The sequence below is a fragment of the Ceratotherium simum genome, chromosome 12 (assembly GCF_057802395.1).
Source record: "Ceratotherium simum simum isolate JZ-2026a chromosome 12, ASM5780239v1, whole genome shotgun sequence".
Lineage (NCBI taxonomy): Eukaryota > Metazoa > Chordata > Mammalia > Perissodactyla > Rhinocerotidae > Ceratotherium > Ceratotherium simum.
In genome coordinates, this window is record NC_141911.1 from 38,969,360 (window position 1) to 38,994,914 (window position 25,555).

The window sequence follows — 25,555 nt, forward strand, 5'->3', positions numbered from 1 at the left end:
ACCTCATCATAGCTTTTCCTTCTGCCTCCAGGAACTCTGTTAGGCTTTGGGAGCACTGCCCTAGAGAGTTTCAGGGTCTAGGATCTATCTTGTTCAGACCCCAATATCACATTGTATGTTTTTCTTCTCCTGTCCACTGATATTTCGTAAAAATAAACAGTTATTCAGGAGAAACCTGTTTAAAATAGACATTGATGGTGGAGGCTGGGTGGGAAAAGGAGACTCCCAAAAGTTAGCCAGAATATCAGAATGCTACTGCCTCTGCCTTGGTAATGGCGGGAGGATTTGTGGACCGATGATGCTCACATGAGGAGCAGACTTTTATTAGGACCATTGGTTAATCCACCCTCTTCTCCCAACTGAAGCCTCTCTGAGTCACAAAGTTCAGGGCCAGTTTTCTAAGCTGTAGGAATGGCTCTGGCTAAGGAATATTATAAAAACCAGAGTAAATCAGACTATTGATATATGAGACAAGGCAAGTGGACCGCAGCTGTCTCCATTCATTTTGTCCATCTTTACACTCAGTATTGATCGTCACAGCTAGATCAGCACTGTGATCTGTCATTTAGACACATCCAAAGGAATGGATGAGCTGTGCCAAACCAAATCATTTCACATGTGTAGACATAGTCTGGTTTTTTTGTTTGTTGTTTGTTTATGGTAAAGGTCAGTTACAAGTTTGAACACTAGTTTTGATTAAACCATTATTTTGAATGTCTTATTTAAAAGAAAATCAATTTATAATTATTCTGCAAGTTTATTTTAACATCCACAGGTCTGCATTAAAAACCACTTCCCCAAATCTCCACAAATCACTTTTCATTGCCTCCCTTCTCTATCCTCACTGACTCTCATACTATCCCTCTCCTCCATCTTGCACATCTCTACCTTGCTTTTGCAAAATTTTGCAACAATGTTCTCCCATAGCCTTGTTGGAAATTCATGAGCCTTTTTTGGGGGAAGGGAGCACCTGTTTCATGATTTGATTTCCTTCAAAAAACTCTCCTATAGTCTCTTCTATTTTATTATTCACATCTTTTTTGTCTTATACATATGATAAATGATGTAGTGCTGAGTAATAGTTTTCAGGTCTTCTATATGTGAGTTTTGCTCTACTCAACTGGTTTATAGGAGGCAGTGTGGTATCAGAAATAAAGAACTGGACAGGGAATTTGAGACACTTACTGTCTTAGTCCTAGTGTTTCCACTAACTCTGAGAGACACTGCCTCCTTGGGCCTCAACTTTGCAATCTGTAAAGCGAGATCGCAAGTTATCCCTAATATCCCTTTCAGCTAGAATTCTCTGATATCTCTAAATTCTCAAAGAACTCTTAACCACTACATAAACACATAATGATAGAGGCCGTGGATTCTGGAGCTTGCTTTCCATTCTGCCACTTATTGCTAGGAATTTTGTATAATTCTTCTCTCTGTTTAACTCAGTTTTCTCCTCTGTAAAATAAGAATCATAATGACACCTTTCTCATAGATTTGTTGTGAGGATTGAGCATATGAAGAGCATGTATGAAGAGTTAGTACACATGAAGAGCATAGAACAGTTCCTGACGCATAGAGTAGGCATTCAATAAATGTCAACTAATCTCCTTATTATTACAAACATAAGGGTTTTAAAGCATTTCAGAAAGTGTGTTTCTCGTCAAATGGATATGCTCCTCCCTGAGAGAGGCATTTGTGGACACACATTCATTTATTCATTCATTCATTCCTTCATTCAGCAAAAAAATGTATTGAATGCCTAATATGTGCCAGGTACTGTTCTGTTTTAGGTGTCAGTGAACAAAATGGCAGACAGACATTAAATCTTTTAAGCCAGTGGGTAATAAATATTCAGTGTTACTCCAGTGGCCTGAGAGAGTTACTTGGTGCATTCTTTTCATATATTCCTATACCACTGGCAGATTGTATGTGTAATCTTTGACCCTATTTTTGATTTTTATTACATATTTTGTATTGGTTTCCTACAATTCATTTCCTGAATATCTTTTTAAGTTTCCAACTTCCTCATTTGTGCTTTTCTTTTTCTTTCTAACAGCTTTTCTTCCCTTTGGACCATCTCTTGACCTCTCAACTTTTGTTTTTATTCCTTTGGCTGAGTTCTACCTCCTGGTACTTCCTACAGCTTAGCCATAGTCTCTATAAGCCTCTCTTTTCTCACCTTTAAAATTAGGATAATCAATTTACTTATTGGAATTTTAAATTAGATAATGTTTGTAAAGCAGTTAGCACAGTTCCTAGTATGTGATATACCTTAATAAATGTTGGCTGTTGTTATGTTGGTGGTATTTGGTATCACTGAAGCAGTGATTCTAAAGCAAGAAATACTACAAGCTCTGATATATAAGATTCAGGCCATAGGAACTTGGGCTGACCATTGGGTAATGTGGGACTATCCTCTTGACATTTTAAGAGAGTTGTACTTCTTGTGTATAATGTTTGTTGTGCTGCTAATGATCCTTAATAGGCTGCCACATGTATTCCCAAGGAAAATAAAACTGCAACACATCAGATTGCACTGTGTGCCCATGGTGGCAGCCTGCAGGCCAAAATGAACCCTGGCAAATCTTTCCTCAGCTATGAAAGCTTATTTCATCAAAAAAGAAATTTTGACTTAATTTCCTTTTGCCGCATTTTTGGTCTAATATATGATCTACAGGTAAGCATTTCTAAGAAGCTCTTTTGGAAAATTATTTATTGCATGTTAAATCTATAAACTTAGAAGACATTTACATGAAAGATTCTTGGGAAATACAGAAAATTCCCACATCCATCTCACTTTGGGCTTTATTCAAATTTCAGATTGTTCTTATCACTCTTAATCTAGATAGAAAAAGCCAAGTTAATAGTTTTAAACAAGTCTATGAATTTATATAGTCTGAAAAGAAGATTCACTTTGTCAGTTAAAAAGTAAAAAGAAAAATCAAGAGTTTGAAGACTGTTCTTCGGCTTTAACATATATTACTGTATGAGTTCTAATTAGCAATGTACATGTTATTCCTCTTTGGTGTTCTTCATTTTTCTCTTATACAGTGCTGGATATTAGGAGCCTAAACTCCACACTTTCTGCCTGCTGTTCAGCATCCTTAATTCCCCCACCCCAATGACCCTTCCCTTTGCTTCCATCATCTTTGGCAAAGAGAACCATCTGCAGATTAGAAATGGTAAAGTAAATATTGGCAAAAGGAAAATAGGCCCAAGATAAGCAGACTATCTGCTGGTCCAGACAAATTACTTCATAGGGTCCTGAGAAAACTAACATTTGAGATTGCTGAATTGCTATCTTTGACAAATCATAGAGAAAAGGAGTAGAATCAGCAGCTGGGCGTGTGCAAATGTCACTGCAAATATCAAAAAGGGGAAGAAAGTAGATTTTACACACTATTAACTGGTAATTTTGTTTTCAGTCTAGAGAAGAATTGAAGAATGGGTAATTAAGTAGTGTGTTTTAAGCAGCTAAAAAGGAACATGCTGTGATGTTTAGAAGCCAGCATGGATTCACTAAAAACTGGGTCATTAAAAATAAAAGTTTGTTACACTAACTTATTTCTTTTTTTAATATAATTGCTAATCCAAAACAATACTTTAGAGCAGGGGTCAGAACTACAGCCCTTGGGCCAAATTTGACCACGCCCATTTGTTTACTTATTGTCTTTGGCATTTGTTTGCTTATTGTCTGTGGCTGCTTTCCAGCTACAACACCAGAGTTGAGTAATTGTAACAGTCTGTATGGCCAGCGAAGCCTGCAATAATTATCTGGCCCTATACGGAAAAGGTTTGCCTACCGCTCCTCTAGCATCTAAATCAGTTCCTTTTGAATTTTAATGTATCTACAAATTACCTGGAAATCTTGTTAAAAGTGCAGATGATAGTATAATAGGTCTGCAGTGGGGTCAGAGATTCAGCAATTCCTGACAAGCTGCCAGGTGAGGCCAATGCTGCTGATCCACAGACCACAGTTCAACCTAGCGAGGATCTAGATTTCAAAGACATTTAGCAAATTCCCCCATTTAAAAAAAGAAATAGAGTGAATTATGAGTTGGAAATCAGTTCAGTTGGTTAGACTCCTATTTATTTGAATCACAGTGTCCAAGGAGTGTTAGAAGATCAATGTCATCTTGAAGAGAAGTTTTTCTGGTCATTTTTTAATGATTATCTAATTATCATTCCTTGTATGAGGACATTGGCTAAATGCTGATATTTGAGGGGAGCAGTAATGAGCTTGATAGTGATACCAGACCTCTCAATCTGGAGTTCATGTGCCCCATCTGCAATAAGCCAATCACTGAGACACTTGTGCTTGGAGATGGAGAAAGTTTTATTCAAATTTGCCAAAACGAGAAGGCAGGAGGATAGGTTCTCTCAAATCCACCTTAACAATAGGTAGGCATGCATCTGAGCCTGTTTGCACCACCCTGCTTACTTAGGGGCAAGGGGAGCTGATGCAAACATCATGCTTAGGCTGCTTACTGTGCTGTGAGTGATACAGTCCTTGGGCTCTGATCCAGAAGTCTTGTCTTTTTCCAGCATTCATGAAACTGTGGCAGGCTAACTTGTTATCTTCAAAGTATGGTAAAATCTCAGCCCCTTCACAGTTTTGGACACTGTCTCTCATTAGTCACAACACAGGTTTCCAATCACTGACTTTTCCCATTTTCTGAACCTTTCTTCCCCTCATTTTAGTAAAACTCTTCACCTTCTACTTAATATAGAAAATACAAGCTCTTAAATGAAAGTCTCTTCAACTTTCTAATATCAAGCATACAAGTCTATCTTCATCTGTACCTAATCTATCCTTTTCTCTCCTTTCACCATGAAGAAGTGTCAGCCCCACCTCCTTTCTAAAGTTAGACCCTCCAGCTGTGCACTGGAACTCCTTCTCTGCTGCCTCCTTAGGTATAATAAGGAAATCTTCATTCCCCTGCCCCCTTTTGGCTCTTTTATATGAATTTTGGAAATCCTCAAGTTTCTCCTTTCTAAAACAAAGCAAACAAACAACAAAACAGAAAACAACAAACTTCCTTTACTTCATATTCATTCCCCTCAAGTTACAGCTCTATTTTTCTCTTCCTCTCTACAGCCAGATTTCTTGAAAGAGTTGGCCAAACTCTGTCTCTCTTTCCTCTCTTTCTTCTCAGCCCTCAATCTACTCCAGTTTAACTTCTACACTAGTCATTCCATTGAAATTGTTTTTTTCTAGGCTTCCTCTGAGCTGCAATATATAGTCTATATGCCTTAACTTCCTATCTTCTCTGTAACAGTAAACCACCAACTATATACTGAGGACTCACTCATCTATAGCCATGTCCACACTATTCTGAGCTTCAGTCCCATATATCCAACTGCTTACAGTGTTGGAGGCCTTGTAGACACCTCAGACTCATCATCTTCATCAAGAAAAATTAATCCATACATACCAATTCGGCCCTGGCTCAGTAATTGGCTCTATAATCCACCTATTTGGTCAAAAATCACTTAATTCAGAAGACTAAGAAACTATCCCTCCTCCCTTTTTATCACACCCCTCCCCCTATATTTAATCTACCAGTCTACATTTCAAATACTTCTTGAATATGTTATGTCTCTCTTTCTTGATAATTAAGGTTCCATAATTTTACCCCAAAGCAACTCCTGCCTGGATTACTGAACAACCTCCTAATTAGTCTCCCCTCCTTTAATATTCCACTACTTTAATCTCTTCTCTAAACTACACCCAGAGTGATTTTTACCTAAACACAGATATCATCAAGCCCTTGCCACCGGCTCTTCCCCACAGCCATGCCTGCATAAATTCTTTCAGTGGCTTCCCCTTGCTTTGCAATGAAGCCCAAACTCCTCACCATGAATTACTGGGCCTTCCTGCTTCATCTTGTTTCTAGCTTCATCTCCCACAACTGTACCCCTCACACTGTATTCTTCACTTTCAGTTCCTGTATGTTCTTGTTGCCTCCAAAGCCTTTGTACTGTGTCTTCTCCCTGCCTATGTTTTCTCTCCCTCCCCTTCTGGCCTGCCCTTCCTTTGCCTGGCTAACTCCTACTCTGCTTTCAGTTTTCATCTTAATTGCCCTCACCTTCCTATTAAGCACTCTTATAGCACCCTGAGATTTTAATTTTGAACACTCATCAGTTTATTGTGATTGCTTGTCTGAGTTCTCTAAAAAACTGAGGATATCAGTTGTGTGTGTTTCATTCACCATTATTCTTCATCTAACAGGGCCTGGTGCAGTAGTTACTCAGTAGGTATTTGTTGAATTTATTAGTGACAGATCAAAATCTAAAAAGATAATAGGTCAAATCTAGTAAGATAATACTTAATATGAACATATATAAGACCCTTAATTTTGGTCTGGAAAAAAGTCACAATCTTTTGGGAATAAGATAGTAGAGGTATTTCTTAACAGAAGCATTGAAGTTACAGAAGGACAAGGTAGAACTGGTTTCTATAATGGGAACTCCTTATGGGCATGGACCATAGCATAAATTAAATATCAAATATATGCATATCATATCAGAGACTTGGCTTAAAAAAACAAAAATTACTCTAAGTGCCTTAGTGAGTGCTCAACAGTGGTTGTAGGAGAAGGAAAATAGGTAAGAAAGAACAACAATCTTCTAAGACAGTCTTCAAAGACAACCTCAAGGACTTCATGGAAACTATTTTCTGGAATTTTATGTAAAAGTCCGCTTCAAAATGACTGAAGTTTTATGTACTTAGGAGACTTTGGAATCCGTTTACCCTCAGCACCCAGGATGTCTGATACAGAGTTAGCGCTCAATAAATGTTTGTTTAATTAAATGTATGTCATTGAGACAAGCCAGCTGTCATTCCTGCAAGGCCTCGCAGGGTGACACTGCTTTTTTGGGGTCACCACAATCCAGGAATAGACCCTGAGCTTTGCAGGTTCAGAAACTCACTGTCATTAGCACACCCCAATGTGGTTGTGTTCTAGAAGACTGGTGTCAGCTCATCAGTGTGTTCTCTTCCTATCGGAAATGCTATTTGGAAAACAAAATTATTATTCAGTGTTGTCCTGGCAAGTGTGGACTCAGACCAGGGAGAATTAACTGGATGTTTTCAGTGGCTGGTGTTATCTAGCTTAAATAGTCAGATGCAGCTGTCTTTACCATAGTGCACTGTGCCTGGTAAACAAACCAGAATGCTCATGGCATCTGCTAGGACACCCTCTTCCCCTGACAGAGCTATGAAAGTACTGAGAAATCCTTGATTTGGGGATGTTAAGACACTTACTCTGTGAATGTCCAGTTTTAAAGAGAAAAGTATAGACAGAGGAGGGGAAAGAGGCCCTCACCCACCAACTAACCACCACTTTCTTTCCAACTGCCCTCCCCTTGGCTCCTAATGCCTCTTTCTTTCTTCCGTAGAGTTTACTCAACAATATATTTTGACATCCATGTTTATAAGGTCATATTCTCTGGAGACCGTATACCCTGACCATTTTGTTTAAATTTAGGTATCTCCAAAATTCCCCATACGCCCTCCCCTTTATAATTTATTCATTAGGATGTGTTGGCAAATCTCACTTATTACATATTGGTTTTACATAATTTCGTTCTTGAAGAGCAAACTTTTCTCTAACTGTTAAGATATCACTATATACTGGCCACGGGACAAAATGTGAAGACAACCTAGAAGTTTTAGTTGGCATTAATCTTCTTTTAAAAAAAAAATATGATCTTTGCATTAATGTAAATACAAAGTTCAGAACAAAGGAGTTTCCAAAATATAATTTTCAAAAGTTGAAAACACAACTTTCTTACAAATGTAGAATGAACACATGTCAAACATTTATTTAGCTGAATGGTGAGGGAACCAGCAGGACGGTAAAGTTGGTTTTGAGATTATAGAAATGGGGGTTATATAGTCTATCAGAAAAGCACACCAAGATAAGTTTGCTAAGTTAGAGAGAAAACTGGCAAATACCTACAGGGTAATAAAACTGTAATGTTTATGGTTGTTTTTTTCTGCTAGACAGAAATGATTTCTATCTCTACTGGACAACACTTTGTAAATTAACATGTAATTTCACTGTCCAGGCCCTAATCAATAGTAAATAGAAATCAAACAAAGATATATCCCTCTAAGTAATTAAATAATCCTTGGTTTGGCCTGTTAGACAATGCTCCAGGATGACATTGAAAGGACGTGCAGTCCTCTTTTGGCCTCATTTCCAAGATTTGGTCAATTTTTATTAAGTGAGTGCTGTGGACTCTTAAATTCATCTGGATGGGATTATGTCTAAGGGAAGGCTCAGAGCCCTTTCCCAGGAGGAACAGTGGGAGGTCCCGAGGACTCAACCTGGAGAAGACTTAGTGTGGGACCCAAATGCTCACTTCAGCATTGCTCTTAAAATATAGTCCTGAGGAAAGAGTCTAAGAGTGCAGAGATTTTATGTACATCATTCACGGGCAGCAGTTAAAAGGCCATCACAAGGAAGGAGGGGTGGGACATGCCCTAAGTTGCTCCAAGGGGAAGACAGGGCAGCAACAGAAGTGGTTTGGAATCAGTATAAGAAAGAGCTTCCTCCTTGTGAAAGAGCTTCAGCCAGGGCACTGTGTGCCTTGAGAGCAAGAGCTTTGTCTCTCTGTGGGTTCTCTGGCAGAGGTGCAGCCATCACAGCCTCACATCACTGGTGAGCACAGAAGGGAGATAAACAGAGGGAGATAGACATAGTCCAGGGTCAGATGAGGCCTGGGCAAGGGTGGGTCTAAGATCCCTTGCAAAACTGAGATGCTGTTATTCTGTAAAAATTGAGTTATTGCCTTTTAATTAAAAAATAAAAAGCACCTTTTCCAAGGTTTAACATTCAATATTCTGGAGACAGAGCCTAAGAAGTCAGTTTTAGTATCTCTGTGATCACAATAGTTGTTTGCGGCAAAACCTTTCAATAACATTTTCTATTTTTAAAATAATGATAATTCACTTCAGTTTTGCCTGTTTTACAAGTCCTACTGCTGAGAGAAGTGCATTTACAATTTTGTTGTTGTTTTTGTTGTTATTTGGGGGTTTTTTGGTTTGTATTTTAATGCAACTAAATCTCAGTGTCTCAGAATTGACACTTTTTTTTTTCCTTTTCACCAAAGTCATTGAAATATACTCACCCAGTCATTCACATCAGAGGTGTAAATGGATTTTCTGAAGGTTTTTTAAGAGACAGTCAAAGCCAGTCACTTTGTGACTTGACTTCTTCAGGTGTTGCAATTGGAAAGCTTAACACACCATCCCAGTTTGCAAGGATGCTAAAACTGTGTCTCAGCCTTGAATCTGCAAAGAGGGGGCTAACATCTCTTGCAGGAAGTGCTTATCCACCACCTCTTTGGTTTTATCTCTTTGTATAGAATTTCCTTGGGAAAGAGAAAGTAGATGGAGGTCATCAAATTGAGCCTTCTAAATACCCAAGAGGAAATAATATGTTTATTTGACTTTTCAGCTTCCAATAATTGTTGCTATTACAGTTTAAATTTTTAGTTCACCCTTTTTACATTGATATTTGCAAAAAACCTGACTTTAAAAAAATGTATCAGCCACGTTACATAAAGGCTTATTTCTCAATTTGTTTCCTGTCATCAAAAAGACATACTGAGTTTGAAGCTCCTCTCTGGTTTACTCTTAGAATATAACCGTGAGGAAAGAGGATGAGATTGCAAAGATTTTATTTACACCATTCAGGATCACAGGCTCTGGAGTCAGGGAGATAAAGATTGAATTCTTGGCATTGCCTCTTCGTACTTCACTGCATGTCTCTGAGACTCAGTTTCCTTCCCTAAGGGGTGGGGATAATAATAGTAACCACCTCATAGTGTTGTTGTGAGGATTACGTATGCTAACGTACGTAAAGTCCTTCACACATCATCTGACGTAAGATAAGCACTCCATAAATATTAGCTATTATTATTTTAGTAATAATTATAACTACTTCCCCAAAACTTTATGGTGCTCTTGTCAGTATTAATGGCATCGTAGCTGACTTGTTTCCTAATACAACTGAAAAGCAGGTTTCAGCGTTATATAACAATTCATTCTTAGTTAATGAACTAGAACAGCCATTTTGAGAAAATAATGAGAAATCTTCGATCCAGAATTAGAAAATACATACCATTCGCTAGGAAATTTTCATTATTTTAGGAACAAATATTGTAAGTTCTTGGAAGAACTGCAAAGAAACTATTATATGTTGGTGACTATATGCTTGAAATATTCAGGCAGGAAAACCTACAGATAATAGTGCTCTGCCTTCCAGAATAAGGTCATCTCTGAGAACTGGTTATCAACTCGAGACCAAGATCATGCAGCAAATAATTACTACATGTATATCCTAAGCATAACTCTGTAGAAAACTGCACTGGTTGCTCAAATCTGCTACCCAGGGACCAGTGGTGTCACGGAGTCAGTTTTGGATTCGGAATTGGACAGAGCAGGCTCAAGTCCAAGCTTGGGCATTTATTCACTGTGTGACTTTGGGCTGCTTGCTTGGCTTTTTTGAACCCAGTTTCCTCATCTATAAAATGGGGCTATTATGTAACCTAACTCCTTCAATACGGGAGGGTCAAATTTTAAAATGTGCTTGAAAGTGCTGAAGCAAATACCATTAATAGTACTGGTATTACTACTAATACTATTACTATTCCACTATTGCAAAGGAAAATTAATGGGCACCAGGAAGAATATGGGTCCCCATGTGTTATGTGACACCCGGGTGGCTTCGACTCCTCTAATACAGGACAAATGTCCCCAGAGTGGTGACAATGCTCAACCTTCTTCCTGGTGAAAATTCTTTTCCTATGGTGGATATCATACCTTGTTTCTCAGAAGTGTGATTAGTGCTATTGATATTTCATAATTAATATGTTTCTATTTTCTTTTATCTGAATTTAGGTAAATTGATAGATAACAAAGGTAAAACTCATTAGGTTATAAGCTAAGTCAAATCCATTGTTCATATACTAAATTATTTACCAACTTACTATACCTTCACTTTAAGTTCTTCAATAGTTTGCTATTGTTAGTAGGATCAAGTCCAAGCCCCCTCTCCTGGCCTACAAGGCCTTTGGTGATCTGGTCTCTGACTTCTCCACTTCATGCTTTTCTTCCCACCCTGCTCAACTTTTTATAGCCTTGTGAATGCCCTTCCCTGTTCCTGGAATATCCTTATCCCCTTTCTGCCAGATCAGTTTCCATTAACTCTTCTATTTAATGGAACAGTGCCTGGCCTATAGGTGGACGTTCAATAAATGTTTAAACAAATTGACTTGAAATCGGTTAGCTCCCACATAGACTGAAACAGCAGATATTTTCATTTCCACATAGCCTAGTATAGTTTAAAATTCTTCCTAAAGTCTGACTATTTTCCATGTCATTGACAGGCAGTAGCTTCTAAAAACTATTTTGGCAGCTTGCACATTTGATTCTCCTAAATGTGCTGATGAAACCTGTTTCTTAGACACCAATGGAGTTGATAAGCCACAATACATGTTTTAATAAATAGATTAAAAAATAAAACACTTAAATTAAAATGTTGTACTCTCTACTGCCAATTGCAAATGTTTGCACAATAAAGAAGCATTTATTCTATTATTTAACAATAAAACAAGCCTGTATGTGAATATCCACGTGCATATATGCCTAAGAAAGTCATATTAGCAGTGTCATATAAGGTAAGCCACTCTCTCTTGGGCCACATCCAAGAGAATTTAGTTACTGTAATCACAAAAGGACTGCATATAAATATCAAAAGGACTTTTTTCCAAAAGTAATGCAGTGGTCCCAGACCTAGATCCTGGGCTCAGTCTCTGTCTGTCTGTCTGTTTCTCTCTCTTTTCATACAACAAACACACACACACACACACACACACACACACACACACACACACCCAGACATAAACTCTTTGGAATTTTAAAGTTCCAAGTAGAATTCATTAATGAAAATATGAAATGCATTGTCTTGTATAAATCATAATGTAGTGTTGAGAGCTAAAGAAAGAACTAAGAGGGACGAATAATCATCTGCTTCTCTAAAACTGAAACCTGTCATGTTAACTCCCAACTCAAACACCTTGTTTTAAAGATTTACCTTCAAGGAACCTAAAAGCTTGTATCCTGCCTCATTGACAACAGCCTCAAACTGTTCCCTGTCATTGCAGAAAACAAATCTTTTGCTCCTTTCTGCCTAGGGGAGGCAGAGGGACCGAGGTGGTCCTATGTGGCTGAATTAGATGAAAGACTTGCTTTCCACCATGGAGACATGGAGTCTAATCAAGTGAAATGAGTTTTGAGATCCCAGCTCATTTCCTAGGGGAGATCAGTTCACATTACAAAATCATGACATCTCATTCATCACAACTGACGTGGTCTTTGCTCAGGAGAAGACTCCAACTGGGACTAAACCACCTGTCTTCTCTTGAAAAGGGGCACTTTATCCAAGTTAGAGTTGAAAGCCTTGGAGTGAGAAAGCTTGCCAGCTTCCACCCAACTGATATATATGCGATGGAGAAGGTAACTTAAGTTTTAAAAAGGGAAGACAAGGGGCCGGCCTGGTGGCGCAAGCGGTTAGGTGCGCGTGCTCCGGTTCAGATCCCAGGCGCGCACCAACGCACCGCTTGGCAAGCCATGCTGTGGCGGCGTCCCATATAAAGTGGAGGAAGATGGGCACGGATGTTAGCCCAGGGCCAGTCTTTCTCAGCAAAAAAAGGGGAGGATTGGCAGATGTTGGCACAGGGCTGATCTTCCTCACCAAAAAAAAACAAAAAAGGGAAGACAAGTTTAAGGAGGATTGGTGGTTGTACTTTTAATGATGCTAAATACAAATAATTGTAATAAAGATGCTAAGGCATTATGGTAGGGCCAAGATTGGAGCTCCGTCTTGTTTATCTTCTAGACTTTATTAAATGGAAGTGAGAAAGATACGCATTTCCACGCATCAGAGTTTAAAATGGCAAAGAAAGTGTCTTGCTTTTCAAGCTGATAAATGATCATCATCTCTTTTATTTCTTTCAGGGCATCATTATAACACCCCTGCTACTGCTGCTTTTTGTGAGTATTTTGATGTTGTCTTTAATATTTTTTATTAAAAGCCATCTACAACACTTTAAGAAAGGTCATTAAAATAAAATTGAAATTTGAATCCTTTTGCACCAGTTTGCATCACATTTTGAACTGTTCTTCTAGTTGAGCTACACCAAGTAATAACATATAGACACAAAGAATCTCTGTGGTCTCATGATCCAAGGACAGTATCAGGACTCAGTTATTAGACCTCTGACTCCTGGTTAATCATTAATTGTTATAAATTAATGACCTGTGACATTGGTCACAAATGTGCTGCTGTTTATTTTCTCATTAGTAAAACTAAAGTGATTGCTAATGACCGTGTTTGATAGAAAGAGCTTTGGACCAGGGGACCAGAGGAAGCTTAGGTTCCAAGGCTAGAACTGATAGTAACTGGCTTCCTCACTTGGGGAAATTCTGCCTCGATTTTTTTACCTGTAGAATGGGAAACAATAACACCTATGCCAGTCTGTCTCCCAGGGATAATGAAATGTGCTTTAGAAATAAAAACTGCAAGCTACTGGTTAACTAAGCAAAATCATTCTGAAAATAAGAAATGCTAATTAACTGTCTTATTTCTTTTGGCACTAAGCATATGAGAAATTAGATGAAAGATTATAATAGAAATTAATGTTATCTCATGCTGAGAAAAGCATATGTAATCATGAATGATACCTAAAATATTTTATGAACTATGCATTTTTCATACACACATCTCCCAAATATAAATCACTCCACTCATCACTGAAATGGAGTGGGGATGCGTTTCTGGGAGTGACATGTTGGTGTTTGACTAGCACTATTTGTCAGTGAGTTAAAACTATGGGGAAAATTTATTTAATTATAATGTAATTACCCAAGTTGGAATTCAATTAGAGTAATAGAGTGAGGGACTTCATTTCTTACAAGCTGTGTAGGAAGTGGAGAGTGAGAGAGAGATACTACTAAACAGTTGTATTCTGCATCTTTCATGAAAGACATTACTTTCAAGTAATAAACCTCTGCCTTACCATCCCTTCTGAAATGCTAGCTCCATTCTGACAAGGTAAGAAGAGTCAAATAATCAGATCACTTCCCTCAGCATAACAAACCTCGTTAATGTGGAGTCCATCAATTCAGAATTTGCAGTGAGTCAAATTGAAACTGAGGTGAATATTGATTTGTATTTGTTTGGAAAAAAAGACTTGGTATTTACCTACCTGCTCCCTAGATGGGAGGAACTGGGATCATCCCTCAGTGTTTTTTCCAAGACCTTGGATCACAGTTTGCCAAGAGCAGTCCCCAACAGGCACAGGATGCAGCCCAGTCTGAGGTCCCCACTTGCAGTGGGTCAGAGGACTAGTATAGAGCTGAGCATCTAGTAAGTGTGCAATAAATGGCTCTGTAGCCTAGGTTTTCTCCACTGCAAAAGAGTGGCATCTCTTACTCATGTAACTCTTTTAAGAAGAACAGGAGAGAAGTCACAACCACAACTAAGGGGCTGAGACCTAGGGTAGCAATTTTGAATATCTCAGAGTCTGGAGTCTCTGGGACCCTGTTTCGGCTCATGACTAAAGAATCAGATGAGTACTTTTCTCCCTCTCCTTCCCGTCTCCATGCCATAGCAAGAAATGTTCTCAGCTGATTAATATGACATCATGCTATTGCAAGCTGTCCCCCACTCTTAGACCCATAGGATTGTGAGCTTTAGTTGGTTCAACATTTTAAATAGTGAAAGAGATGCCAAGACCTTCAACTTCAAAGTGTAATGCTTCCCTGCTGAGCTAACTGGGCTGTCCCAATAGGTTCAATGGAATCATCACACAACATCAATAGATACTTCTGTGTTATATGACCTTACATCGCATGCACAGTATGTAACACTTTTTGTCTGTTTAGGTTGTCGTGCATTTTACAAACAATGGGAATTGCTTAAACACTTGAGTTACCAGGCTTCATTTACTGAGCAGGACAAAACCTGAAGAACTTAAAATATGAACACATTCCATAAAAGAAGTAGTATTTTTTATCAGTACCCCTGTTATGGGTTGAATTGTGTCTCCCCAAAAGATATGTTGAAGTTCTGACCCCCAGGACATCAGAATGTGACTTTATTTGATAATAGGGCCATTGCAAATGTAATTAGTTAAGATGAAGTCATACTGATGTAGGGTGGGCACTTAATCCAGGATGACTGGTGTCCTTACAAGAAGAGGAGTCAGAGACACACAGGGAGAACGCCATGTCCTGGTGGAGGCCGAGATTAGAGTGATGCATCTACAAGCCAAGGAATGCCAGGGATCGCTGGCAGACATCAGAAGCTAGAAGAGAAGAGGAAGGATTCTCCCCTACAGATTTCAGCAGGAGCATGGCCTTGCTTGATTTCAGACTTAAAGCTTCCAGAACTGTGAAACAATTTCTGTTGTTTAAGCCACCCAGTTTGTGGTATTTTGTTACAGAAGCCAAAGAAACTAATACAACCCCTGAAAATTGAATTGTCTTTTTTAAATCGTATCTTGAAAATGGAAATTTCTGGATATTCAGGTGTAGTAGCTGGTACAGGCCATTTTTGCTGATGGAATCTCAGTTCCCTATATTCTTAACCTCTTCTCAGAATGTTCCTTTCACAGTCTTCCTTCAACTGAAACCTATCCTCTGATAGTCGTCTTTCATATCACTGAGCACTGAAAATGGGTAAGGTGTCTTTCTTGTACCTCATTACCAGTTCCAGATCATTCTGCATGACTTCTCGATAAAATTCCCTAATTCCTTTGAAGGTTATGCCAATCTGCCTATACTGCCTGCTGCTGCTCCTTGTTCTAATTATCAGTAGAACCCCAGGTCACTCTCTATGAGTCCAAAAAAATGGTAGCATCTTCCCATTGTCGTCTTTTTAACAGTACACTTGGATTAATTCTTGATGTTTTCAATATTCACATTGTTGATCCTCCCAATACCCTGGCCTCTAAATTCTTGACCTCTTCTCCAATAGGATTGCCTTCCACTTCATCTCAGCCAACCACCCCTATAGTCAGACCCTATCTTTATTACTGCCAATAACTGCATCCTTCCATAATCCTATTTTCAAATGTCTTCTCTTACCAGCAACTCCTATCTTTGTGACTTATTCCCCAAATTAAAAATTCTTCAAACTTGCTAGAGCGACCAATTATTTACCTTATCACCCTAACAATGCCTCTATCTAACACACCCTACCCTCACCCCCTTACCCTCACATCCCATCTTACCTAGCCTAGATCTCACAGCCCATCATTATAATTACTTTATTGTGTACATCATCAACAACCTTGCTCCTATTTGGCTGGTAAAGTGCCCAATCCAGCTCTATACCTTCCTGCATATGTACCTAAACATGACTGGAGCACACACTATCATGCTGACTGGTCTCATTTGAAATTCACGACAACTAACTGTAAGTGAGCCTGGCAATCCTACTACCTTCCCCTAATTTGTTCATATTCCCACCCTCTAGAAAATCATTTCACACCTTCTCCTTGCCTCTCAAATTTCCAATGCCTCTTTTTTCATCTCAACTGATACAGAAAGGAAGTTAGCTGATGAGGAAATTAGAAGCAATCAGAGAAATTTTACAAGATCCCACCTACCTGCATCTATATTCTTTGCCTTCTCTCCTGTTTCTGTAGATAAACTGTCTTTGCTCCCATCTAAGGCAAGTCCCTCCAGTTGTGCCATCTTACCACCTACTTAACAATATGATTCACACAGATTTCTCTCTTTTGCCTATATTATCAAATTTTCTATCTCTGCTGATCATTTCTATTAGCATATAAGCATTCTGTAATATTATATATCTTAAAAATTAAATCTTACCTTATCCTACCTGCGCTCTGTGTTCTCTTTTATAGCAAAATTCCTCAAAGAAGTTGTTTAAACTTATTCATCACTCATTCAATAATATGTATTGAGTTATTTCTATATGTAGGCAGGCACTTTCCTGGGTACCAAGGATATAGCAATGAGGAAAACAGATACATCTTTGTTCTCATGCAGGTTACATACTAGTGGAAAGAAATATCCAACAACTAAGTAAAAATATAGGGCCGGCCCTGTGGCTTGGTGGTTAAGTGCGCGCGCTGCGATGCTGGCGGCCCGGGTTCGGATCCCGGGTGCGCATCGAGGCACCACTTCTCTGTCCATCCTGAGGCCGAGTCCCACATACAGCAACTAGAAGGGTGTGCAGCTGCGACATACAACTATCTACTGGGGCTTTGGGGGCAAAAAAATAAATAAAATCTTTAAAAAAAAAATATATATATAATGTATGAGATGAGTGATACATGCTAAAGAGAAAAAGTAAGGAAGGGGAATAAGAAGTGCCAGAGTGGGTTGGGGGGTTGCTATTTTAAATAGGATGATCAAGGTTGGACTCACTGAGAAAATGATATTCGAGCATAGGCCTAGAGGAGATAAGGGAATGAGCCTTCTGGCAGTAGAATGTTCCAGGTGGAAGGAAGCAAGTGCAAAGGTCCTGAGAGTGTGCCTCAGGTCCTTAAGGAACAGCAAGGGGGCCAGTGTGGCTGGAATGGAGTGAGCAAGAAGGAGAATAAATGGAGATGAGGTCAAAGTTATAGCAGGGGCCAAATGATGTAGGACCTTGAAGTCCTTTGTAAGGACTTTGAATTTTAATTTGAGAGAGGCAGAAAACCGTTAAAAGACTTTTGATCAAGGAAATGGCATGTTTTGACATACCTTTGAAAAGGATGATTCTGGATGCTGGGTTGAGAATGGATTGTAAGGGGATCATGGTGGAGACAGGAAGACCTGTCAGAAAGCAAGTGCAATATTATGGCAAGAAATGCTGTTAGCTTGGACCAGGATGGTTGAGTAAATCTGGTGGGGAGTAGTTGGAAGTAGAACTTGAAAGAACTGAGAGACTGAATGAAGGTTATGAGGGAAAAGAAAAGTCAAGGGGGCTGGCCCCGTGGCGCAAGTCGTTAGAAGTAGCAAAGAAGATCAAGGATATCTGCTGTGGTGGCCCGGGGTTCGCTGGTTCAGATCCCAGGCGCGCACCGACACACTGCCTGTTAAGTCATGCTGTGGCGGCGTCCCATATAAAGTAGAGGAAGATGGGCATGGATGTTAGCCCAGGGCCAGTCTTCCTCAGTAAAAAAGAGGAGGATTGGCATTGGATGTTGGCTCAGGGCGGGTGTTCCTCACAAAAAAAAAAGGAAAAAAAAAGTCAAGGATGACTCCAAGCCTGTGCAGTGGGAAGGATGGAGTTACCATTTACTAAGATAGGGTTAAGCAGGTTGAAGGAACTCGTAATGAGTTCAGCTTTGGATGTATTTGGATTAAGATGCCTTTGAGACATGCAAGTGGAGAAGTCAAGTAAGCAGCTGACTATATGAATCTGGAATTCAGGGGAGAGGTCTGGAGTAGAGATACACATTTGAGAGAGGTCAGCATAGAAATGGATTTTAAGTTAGACTGGATGAGATCACCAAGAGAGAATACAGAAGGAAAGGTATCAGTGGACTGAGTTCTGGAGCATTCTAACATTAAGAGGTCAGCAAAGAAGATCAAGGATATCCAGATTACTTAGGAGGAACACCAAGAGATTTTAGTGTCCTAGAAGCCCAGCAGGGAATGTGTTTCAAAAAAGGGAGAGTAGTCAACTACTTCAAATGCTGGTAATAGTTCAGATAAAATGCAGTCTGAGCATTGACTGTTGATTTTAACAAGATGGAGGTCACCGGGGACCCTAACTACAGGTATTTCAGCAGAGTTGTGGAAGTGCAAGCCTAATTGAAGTCAGTTCAAGAATGCATGAAGGAAGACTTAAAGACAGTAGTAATCATTAATTCTTTGGAGGAATTTTTCTATAAAGGGTGCAGAAAATGGACCAGCAACAAAGTTAATGTAGGATCAAGAGAGGATTCTATTTTTAAGTTGGGAAAATAATTAGCATATTTGGGGGCCGGCCCCGTGGCTTAGCGGTTAAGTGCACACGCTTCGCTGCTGGTGGCCTGGGTTCGGATCCCAGCTTCTCCGGCCGCACCGCTTCTCTGGCCATGCTGAGGCCGTGTCCCACATACAGCAACTAGAAGGATGTGCAGCTATGACATACAACTATCTACTTGGGCTTCGGGGGAAAAAAATAAATAAGAAAAAAAAATGATAATTAGCATGTTTGTATTGATAGATTAATCCAGTAAGAGAGGGATAAATTGATACAGAAAAAAGAAAGGAGAATTCATGGACCCATGTCCTTGAGTAGGAGAAAGGGGGTGAGCTCTAGTGCATAAAGGAGGAGTGTGGTCTCCTAAGCACAGATAGTTCATCCGTAGTAATGGGAGAGAAGCCATGGTATATGGGCAGAGATGCAAGTAAATTAGTTGATGTAACTATAAGAGCTTGTGTAAGTTCTCTTCTGAAGTTTATATTTTCTCAGTGAAAAGGCAAGTAAAGTTGGGGAGGCAGACAAGAAAGGCAAGGAGACGTTGAAGATTTGATAAGAGAGAAGATAGGAAATAGTTAGGTGGGAGAGTGAATGGAATGGGCAAATGTAGTGGGATGGTCCAGCAGCACCAAGGACCGTCCTCAGAGTCCTTACACTTTGCATTGGTTCAGCCTGGATTTTCCCCCCAAGATATCCATCCATGTGGCTTTCTCCTTTACTTTCATCAGGTCTCTGGTCAAATGTCGTTTTAAGAAAGAGCCCTTTCCTAACTACTTCACTTGAAATAATATACTCCATGACTCTCCCGCCACCTACCAGGCTTGATTATTCCTGTTGGCATTTATTATCACATGACATCTTAATCATTTGTTAATTTGTTTATTATTTGTCTTCCCCAACTACAATGTAAGCATCACAGGATAGCAGGGACTTTATCTGTTTTGGTCACTACTGTCACTCCAATGCTCAAAATAGTCCCTTGCCATGGAAGCCACTGAAAAACATGTTTTGAATGGGTGATTGGTAAAGGAAGACTGTTTCTGTACTCACAACACTTCTGACACCAAATCTGTGGGTTTTCCACACCAAGCAATTCTCTAGTTCTCTGTAGATACCAACTGGATGTCCTACAATTTAGTTCATTTTGATGCTAACTACCCAGGCTTAGTGCAGACCCCACAGGTTAAGGGCTCAGTCCCACAGGACTGCCCCCCACTTCAGGCACCAACTGCAAGTAGTGGGTTCCCAGTTTACCCACACTTCTGTCTGACTTGGTTACAACTCAGGGGTTCCCACAACCCCTTCCTCAGATTCAATAATTTGTTATAATGGCTCACAGAACCCAGGGAAACACTTTACTTACTATTACTGGTTTATTGTAAAGGATATTATAAAGGGTACAAATGAACAGCCAGATGCAGAGGAACATAGGATGAGGTCTAGAAGGGTCCCAAGTGCAGGAGCTTCTGTCCCCATGGAGTTTGGGGTGCACTATTCTCCCTACATGTGGATGCATTCACCAATCCAGGAGCTCTCTGAACTCTTCTGTACCAGGAACTGGGGACAAAAATCAAATATTATACTAAAAGAAACTCCTATCACCCCTATCACTCAGGAATTTACAAGAGTTTTAGAAGCTCTGTGCCAGAAACTGGAGACGAAGACCGAATATATATTTCTTACTCTATCGCATCTTAGCTGGACAGATGGATGGATGCATCTGTCCAGAGAATTGGGTTAGGGCTACTATTAAGACTAGTATTTCCTTGTTACATGCTCTGCCTTCAGACACACAGTCCTTATTGTAAAGCCATTTTGAAGGGACTGACTTCACTTTCCCTCACAGTCTGTTTGTAGAGAGGCAGCACAGTATAGTGAGAAAGCATCCAATTTTGGTCCAGTCTGCAGCCAGTAGCAGTTCTGTAACAGTGGATTTTCTTTAACCCTTCTCAGCCTCAGTTTTTACCTCTGTAAAATGAGGATTATGATAAGATGAAGTAAGTTAATTTATGTGGAAGCATGTGTGGAAGCATGTTGTAAACTGTAAAGAACCATGCACGTGCTAATTATTTAAATTTGACACTTTATAAAGGAAAATAGAAAATAATTCCAAGAAGGATGTCAAGATTCTGCAAAAGCACTTATCTGAAATGCAGCAACAGTCCCACTCATTCAGACCTTAATGATGGGCTAAGTCTTAAAACAAAACTTTAAGATTCTATAATACATATATAATCTATATAATCTATAATCTTATAATCTCATATGTAAACAAATGCAATGTTTACCATGGCTGCCAGTGAGAGCAGTGAAACTTCCTGAAATATTACCATTTGCTCCTAAGACTCAAAGTGCTTTTACCTATATTGCCTCAATTTTCTTGATAACCTCTGATATTGGCAGGGTCAGAAATTATTGTCTTTATTATGTCAGTGGATATGCATCAGTCCATGGAGTTCCTATCTGTGAGGATAAACTAAGGCCTTGTCTAGCTTTAAAAACTGCACTTATAAATTCATTACTTGGAATTCCATATTAATTTTCCTTACAAAAAACAGTGTTACAAGTGTAAGCATCCACTAGATTTTAAGTTCTACTAAGCCAGGAACGGTGCATGCCTTATTCATTACCTTATCTCCGATGCCAAATATTCAATAAATATTTGTCGGAAGGAGGGGAGTAGAAAGGTGGGTCAGTAATGAATGATTAGAGTGGTTCAGATGATAAATGAATGGTTACAAGGTTAAGATCTCAGCCTGACTGGTAAAATCTTACTTTGTATTTGCTATGAAATGTAATTCAGTTTTTTCAATAATATTAAACAAAACATCCCTTCTTTTATTCAGTGTTTGAATGCCTACTGTGCACAGTGAATATGACAAAGATCAATCTGACATTGAGCCTTCCCTCAAAGAATTTATGATTTAATAGAGAAAATAGAATACATTTAAAGATAATTAAAATCTAAGGTAGAAATTGTATCACAAGTATAATATTTCAAAGGAGATTATTAAAATAGAAAACATTTCATTTCATGGAAGAAGTGCGTTTTTTTCTTTTTTACAATGGATTTTATACTGAAAGGAAACTTTTAATTTGAGGAGAAAGAAGGTTGGTGGAAACTTCTAATATTTCTCAAGGGATCTCCTGCTTACTTCAGATGTTTTCATATGCGTGGTTCTGATTCTCTGTTATGTCTGACATCACTTAAAAACTTGCCTATCTTCCCTTTCCTTTGATGTGGTTTATCACTTACACTATGTTTTCCAGCCATTATTATAGTCTTCATTCAGCAGCAAATAATGGAGAAGACTGAAGGAGAGAGATTTTAAAACTTGAAACATAGTGTAGTGTGGTAGTTAAGATGAAGAGGTCATACTGCTGAGTTAAGCACTATGGCCATGAAGTCAGCCAGTAGCGTTTGAAGTCCTGGTGAACAGCACTGGGACAGACCATCAGGCTGGAGTGAAGAAGAGTGTGATGAGTGTGAAGCTCCTGTTCCCTTGATTTCTGTTCCCCCGAAGTCTCCTTAGCAGCTACCTCATATCTTCTGCCCAACTACATCTTGCTTGCTCTGAGGAATGAAAGGAAGTAATGCCTAAACTTCTCTCCTACTCGCTCTGGAAGTTTAGAGAAAGGAAGTCAGGGATAACTGTGTACACACCATAGAACAGGTCAGTCTAATTCTGTGCAGTTGCGATCTCAGGAATTCATATATTACAGATCATGTTCACGGACTCAAGCCCGATAATTCTGTAGACCACCAATTTATTTAAATAAGTTCATGCTTGGCAGGGGAAGGTCAGTAACACTTTGAGCTTGTGCCACTAGAACGACAGATCAAGGCCTCGTTTCCACCCCAGCCATAAAGGTCATTGAACATCAAGGCCTCTGGAAACGTGTAGGGTCCAGACTTTGACCACTGCTGAAAGTCATGTCCTCAGAGTTATAGACCAGACCATCTTCATATGTGGGGGAAGGTCACATCAATACCTTAGGATATCTGATCAACATTCACCTACATGCTGACCCATTCAGTACCATGTGAGTACCCCCTTAAGTAAGTGGGAGCACCACTAGCCCAGCTATTGTATCAAATGATTTCATATGACTTGATTTTTTAGGAATCCAGCCCCTCCTCAAGCAGATATTTATAAGGCATTGTGATAGTTGGACATATACACACACATACACACACACACACACATATGTACATTCACATGCATGCACACCTGGCTCTGTTTCTAGGCTAACTATATGTTCCATTGATCTGACTGTCTTCTGTTACTTTCCATTTCAGCAGTTCTTAAATCCAATAGGCTTGAATTCCCACAACACTGTATTAGAAACTTTGTTTTTCTGCAAGGGGAGATGGAAGGAAGAGGAAACGTAATTTTTATTGAGTAGCTATAATACGTACTTTATACATAATCCCATGTGAAGAGCATGACTACCTTTAGACATAAATATTATCCTCACTTTATAGAAGAAAACTTAGGTTCTAAGAGGTTTTGTGAACTCATTTGAGACTGCACAAGTAAAGAACACAAGGCCCTTTCAGCCAGGCCTGCCTCCCCTTGAGTGTTCCTTCCAGGTTATGCTTACAAAGCATGCCTCTTAGGAGACACAGTTTATTTTAAGACATATTATCAGCACTCAATTATTATTTCTTGAACATCTGTATTCTAGGAAACATAGGAAAGACAAAAAAGAATAAGGCATAATTATTGCCTTGAAGAAACTGAAAGTTTATTTGGGTAAACAACAATAAAGAATATGAGAGAAATTTAGAGGAAAAATTAACTGCTAAACTATGATTGAGACTGAGTTTCGTAGGAGTTCATAGAAAAGAGAGGTCCAGGTGGGGGAGAGAGATTGATGGCAGCTTTTGAGGCTACAATTATCATTAGTTTCCCTAGTAATTGGCTACCTGTCATAGAAAATTCTTCAACTTTTGATCCCATCAATATAAACAAAAACAATGAATACAGCCATTAGTGTCATGTATAATACTCTGATTATTTTTTATAATATGTTCCCAATGCATCAATTATGCAAAGGTTGCATAATTGATGTCACACGTGTGTGCAATGTATAAAATGGTAATAAGACGTAAAGCATTTAAAGGGAAACTGTCCATTTGATTGCCCCAGTTACTTCACACTGAACCATTCTCTCCACCTTGTGCCCAGGAGTGTTTGTTCCTAAAGCAAGTGAAGATGAATCTCCTCCTCTTGAACCTGAGAGTGGCTTATCTTCTGACTGCGTGTGTAAATCGTGCAGAAGTGGTTCTCACACAGAGAGAATTTTGTGAAGCAAAATAATCTGTCAAATCTTTTGTAAGTGCTCGTGCCAGGGCTCCCCCTAGACCTTATTAAACCATAATGGGCTAGCGGGAGCGTCTGGTAAGCCATCTTCGAATGCTCTAGAGGTGACACTGATAAACTCCCTCCCCCTTTAAGGACCACTGACCCAGAGACACCAACTCTACTGCTGGTCTGGGACTTCCCAGATGAACCTAAAGGAGGTGGTGACGCTGGATGAGCTCAGGCGCGGCACTGTCTTAACCAAGCTTTTCCCTTGCCTCTCGGTTCCCTCCCCAACACCAGCTACTGCTGGTGCTCCCTCAGCAGGTAGGGTCCAGCCAGAGTGAGCGGGACACTGCTTCCTTGCTCCACCCTTGCCTGTTGGTCCCCAAGCTTAGAACGCTCTTCTGGAGGAACATAAACATTTGCTTTACTTAAGGGACTATTTAGCAACAGTGGGCTCTTTGGTTCCTGAAGCAAATTCAGATTGACAAGACCAAATCCTGTGGTCAGGGAATTAGGAGCAAATTTGTCCCTAGCTGTCTCTGAGTATCCCTATCTCCAGGCCTCCATGTCCTGGAATTCCATGTCCCCACAGCTTTCCTCTTTGGGTTATGATAAGCCAATTTACAGTTCATTTGGGCATATTTCTCTAAAATTTGTATGTGGTTTGAGTAACCAAAACTTACAATTGTACATAGTTTCCATTGGTTATTGGAAGGTAACCTTTTCATCTTACATTTTAAATTAACACATAACAAAAAGAAATGTTTCACATAATTTTTTACCTTTAAAAAGTCACTTAAAGATTATTTTGTTCTTTACTTCTCAGAGAAGGAAAATTACCATGCATCTAGATAGAAAAAGGATCCTTTTCTCTACTAAATATATACTTTCCATGCAGTAACCTAATTTTAGTTTGATACATGCAGCTGAATCAATATGGCTGATTAACAGTCATATTCTTAATTTTGACAAAAATCATAGTCATTTTTACATTCAGCCTATCAGCTGGTGTACATTTAAGTCATCGATTTTGTGTAAGTAATCAATTTAGTGTGCAAGTACCCCTGTGAGAGAAGGGGCAGCAGGGATGAAAGAAAGGCTGAACTATAGTTTCTGGAGAAAGATGGAAATCTAGAAGGATCTGGGGTATTGGGACCTGGGGACACTCTCTCTTCTGTCTGAATGCTTGTCCTTGTAACGTGGAGATGGGTATATATGAGTGTGTCTGTGTGTGGGGACAAGAAA

The 25,555-nt window shown here is 39.4% G+C and overlaps 1 protein-coding gene across 6 annotated transcripts in view; it reads left to right on the forward strand.

The window, feature by feature from the left end:
• Window positions 1-25,555, forward strand: part of SLC10A7 (solute carrier family 10 member 7) — a 242,193-nt gene that overhangs the window by 160,977 nt on the left and 55,661 nt on the right. For all 6 annotated transcript variants that reach the window (XM_087437561.1, XM_087437559.1, XM_087437562.1 and 3 more), the window contains one exon: window positions 13,028-13,063. In XM_087437561.1, coding sequence (XP_087293687.1) covers window positions 13,028-13,063 — 36 coding nt within the window. The remainder of the gene's footprint in view (window positions 1-13,027; window positions 13,064-25,555) is intronic.